This window comes from Buceros rhinoceros, unplaced genomic scaffold, assembly GCF_000710305.1.
Source record: "Buceros rhinoceros silvestris isolate BGI_N320 unplaced genomic scaffold, ASM71030v1 scaffold32336, whole genome shotgun sequence".
NCBI lineage: Eukaryota > Metazoa > Chordata > Aves > Bucerotiformes > Bucerotidae > Buceros > Buceros rhinoceros.
In genome coordinates, this window is record NW_010416324.1 from 400 (window position 1) to 4,371 (window position 3,972).

General features: G+C 54.2%; 1 protein-coding gene across 1 annotated transcript in view; it reads left to right on the forward strand.

Annotated features, from left to right (window-relative positions):
• TMEM51 (transmembrane protein 51) overlaps positions 1–1,721 on the forward strand; it is a 2,036-nt gene extending 315 nt beyond the window's left edge. The window contains exons 2-3 of the mRNA XM_010137767.1: positions 1–167; positions 1,310–1,721. The exon at positions 1–167 is cut by the window's left edge and continues 1 nt beyond it. Coding sequence (XP_010136069.1) covers positions 1–167; positions 1,310–1,721 — 579 coding nt within the window. The remainder of the gene's footprint in view (positions 168–1,309) is intronic.
• The last annotated feature ends 2,251 nt before the right edge of the window (positions 1,722–3,972 follow it).

Genomic DNA, 3,972 nt, shown 5'->3' on the forward strand with positions numbered 1-3,972 from the left:
GTTTTGAAGAGCAAGACCTTCTCGGTGGCGTACGTGTTGGTGGGGGGGGGGGGGCTGCTGCTGCTGCTCTCCATCTGCCTGAATATCCGCGACAAGAAGAGGCAAAGCGAAGATATCGCTCACGTGCAGGAGCAAGTGTCTGCAGAGCCCTCGCACCAGGAGGACAGGTGAGCCTTTCTGGGGAGGAAGGGAGCGGGGTTGGGGGTAGGAAGGAAGCCAGGGGCTGTTGTTACTCCTCAGGGAGGTCAGGAGCAAGGAGGGTAAGGCAGATGATCTGCCTGAATATCCGCGACAAGAAGAGGCAAAGCGAAGATATCGCTCACGTGCAGGAGCAAGTGTCTGCAGAGCCCTCGCACCAGGAGGACAGGTGAGCCTTTCTGGGGAGGAAGGGAGCGGGGTTGGGGGTAGGAAGGAAGCCAGGGGCTGTTGTTACTCCTCAGGGAGGTCAGGAGCAAGGAGGGTAAGGCAGATGGCTGATGTGCTGAAATAAAGGCAAGAACATCTCGTGGTTTAGGGCTCAAATACGTTATGGGGGTCGGGAAGGATTGACTCCAGCTGTATTTGTGGTGCTGTAGGTAACAGGGCGTGTTGTTTGTGTGCAAGCTGGGGTCTGGCGGGAGCCACGGCCAAGCCAGCGTTGCCAAGCCGTGCCGCTCCCGGCTGTGCCGGTACACAGGCAGCGTGCTGCGAGGGAGCGCTGGGGACAGGGGTTAATGGTTAACGCAGAAAAGCAGGATCGCTGCTGCAAGCCGAGAGGAGCAGGAGATGTGGGATGTGCCGTCCTTCTGAGAGGTGCCGAGCAGCCTCTCAGGAATGGAAATGGAGTTTTGACCGGGTGAAAGTCTGCAAGGCTCTGCTCTTTGCGCAGGAAAACTCCAATGAGCAGAGCAAAGGCTGCTGCTGTGGCAGGCACGGTCTGAACAAACCCAACCCAAAGACACCCGAACAGCAAAGACAGAGGGGTGATGTCCCTTTCAAATGCATTTTGACTGGTGTTGGGAGGGGAGGAGAGAAATTGGTGTTCTGCTGGGGGAAGAAATCTCTGCTGTGCAATAGAAAAAGAGGTTTTGCCGTCAGAGAAAGCGATGAACAAAGACAGACGTATGTCACAAGGAAGTAAAAACGTGGTGGGATTGTGATCTGTTCAGTCAAAGAAAAAGAAACTGGTGTGTAACCTAGAAAGGCAAATAATTTGTTAAGGTTTTGAGGGGGGATGTGGTTTTACTCACTCCTCCCTATCCCCTACACACCGCGAAGCAGAAATGGCAAAATGAGGTGCTACTGATCGCCTTCGTTTTCACCCCTCTAGTCAAGAAGAGGATGAAGACACGTCTTCCCAGTACTACGTCCCCAGTTACGAGGAGGTGATGAACGCGGGCTACTCCGAGCCCAGAGACTCAGACAGGAGCAACAGGATCAGCATCTCCCTGCCCTCCTACGAATCGCTGACGGGGCTCGACGAGAGCACCCAGACGCCGGGAGCGGCCGGCGCGGAGCCCAGCGCAGAGCGGCAGCCCAGCAGACACGGCTCACGGCTCAGCAAGCGCCTGAAGCCGCTGAAGGTCCGGAGGATCAAGTCGGAGAAGCTGCACTTGAAGGACATCAGGCTAAACCTCGCGCAGGGGAACAGCACTGCTCCCATCACGATAGAGCCGCTGACCCCGCCGCCCAAGTACGAGGAGATCCAGGAGAAGGTGCCAGGGAGCCATCAAATGACTTAAAAGAGGAAGCTGTGATGATGCTGCTGGGGTTTTTTTGTTTGTTTCCTTTAAAAACACACTAAGAGGAGCTCGGGCTGTGGGTGCAGAAGTGGTCAGGGCTCCCTGGCAGCTGCGACCTGGAGGATGCCATGGGTGCGTGGATCTGCGGCACGGGGACAGGACAAGCTTTACAAAAGACTGTGGGGAAAGGAACCTGAGTGCCAGTAGATCTGCTCTGAAGTAAATGAAGGCTGGAAGTATCCCAAGTGTCATTTGTGGTGTTTTAGACAAGGAGTACCGATGTATCTCCCACCCCCTCTCCCCCTTGCACCAGCCAGACTTTTCCAAGCCACCAAACTGGTACTAAATGAGTGGAAAAGGACAATGTTCCTTTTTTTTGGTGCCTTTTCTTTCTGAGTAAGAGAGGCCGCGTTGCCAGAGTAGTGCTGCAGCTTTCTCCGACCGAGTCTGGGGCTGGGATGGTGGCCCAAGGCCAGCCCTGGCTCCTGCCAAGGTCTGTGCTTGCTGGTGGGAAGTGGGCTGAAAAGAGCCCCGTGTTGCTCGGGGAGAGGATGGGTTTCTTGCCTTGGTTGCTCTCCCTGGTGTGTTTTATGCTCCAATGCAAAGGGATGGTACGTCTGAGGCAAGAAGGTAAATCCAGGGGGTTGGAAGCGGAGGGCACCGCTGCCAGGAGGTGAAGCGACTGCTGAGCGTGCTGTGCGAGCAGACCTGTTCCAAATAAACCTTTTGTACATTGTGTGTGTGTGCACTCGTGCGTGCTTGGCCCTTCCCAAGGGTTGCAAGCCAGAGCGGTCTGAAATCCCTTCATCCACAGGCTCCCTCATGTGGTCTGAATTTTGATAGTGTGGGTGGAGAGCAGAATCTGCCGTGAATTTGTAGCAGATGCCTCTGGGCTGCGGCCGTGTTGGTGTGATGCTGATACCAATGTAGTTATGGACCGTTCGGCAGAGGTTGACTTGGTGGCATGGTTGATATGAAGTATGAGAGGAGCACAAGTGACAAAACAAAGGTAAAGAGATGCTGGTCCACATCCCTGTAACAGTTCTCTCGTTAGTCCTGAGAAATTGAGAGTCCTCTCTGAATTTCTGTGGTTGTGTCGTGGGAATTTTGCTTTGCTGTGCCTGCAGATGGGCAAAATAACATCATTAAATAAAGGAGTGCCTTACTGAAGAGAAGGAAAAGAATACCTCAGGTTGAGGGATTTGGGGTGGCGAGTCCCCATCTGGTGGTGTTGAGGGGTCAGAATGGTGGGGCAGGTCCTTGCAAGTGGTCTTCCAGGCATGTGTGCCCCTAAGAGCCTGCCAGCAGCGGGAGGCAAGGCATGAGGTGAAGAAACGCAGCCCTCACCTCACTCTCTGGGTTAATGAAGTGCAGCTTCATGTCCGAGCAGTTGGGAGTTAAAGTTTCATCGAGCTTCTTCGCCAGGAACTCCCGTTTACTGAAAGACTGGCAAAAGAACGTCCTTCCCAATGTCTCAGGTAGGAAAAGAGCTGAAAAACTGCCGTGAAGCGCAGTGACCGCAGTGAAACGGGCTGTGACTAATGTAGTAACTATGCCAAAAATGCCCCCGTGGCTAATGAGCATCTCTGGCTACTCCCATACTCGCCCTCTGATGGAAAGAAAGCGGAGGGAGGTGTGGGATGCTGAGAAGTGCAGGTGCTCCCAAAGCCGGGACCATCGCTGTCCCAGGATGGTTTGTCCCCATGGCACTGGATAAGGGAATGGTTGGGTGAAAGAAAGAAGCTCAAGCGTCACCAGCATCAGCAAGGCCAAACCAGAGGCTGCCGGGGGGATGCTGGTGACAGGTGTATTATTTTTCTCTTTTTCTGCTGAAAAAGGGTGTGTGGCAGCCTGGGACGAAGGCAGCTGATGGACAAGTGTGTCGATGGGTGACAGTGCCCCCATCATCAGTTTATCCACTTGCCTGAAGTTGCAAGATGTGTTTGTGCTTGTGAGCACGGTATTAAATAAAAAACAAGTAATAAAGGGGAAAAAAAGTTCAGCAGCAGCTTGCACGGCCCCCCATGAGTTGTCTAATCCACAGAGAAACGTTCCTGTGTGTGTCACCCTCTGGCAAGGAGGGCTGTGGCCAGCGCCGCCGCGGAGAGCTGTGTTGTGCTGCTGGGCCAGTTGCTTGGAAAAAAGAGAAGGAAAAAAAAACCAAAACAAAGAGGAGAACGCTCCCAGGAGGGCGGCAGCGGGCTCCAGCGTGGCCGGGGTTTCCAAGGCTACTGCGAGGCCATGCTGCCAG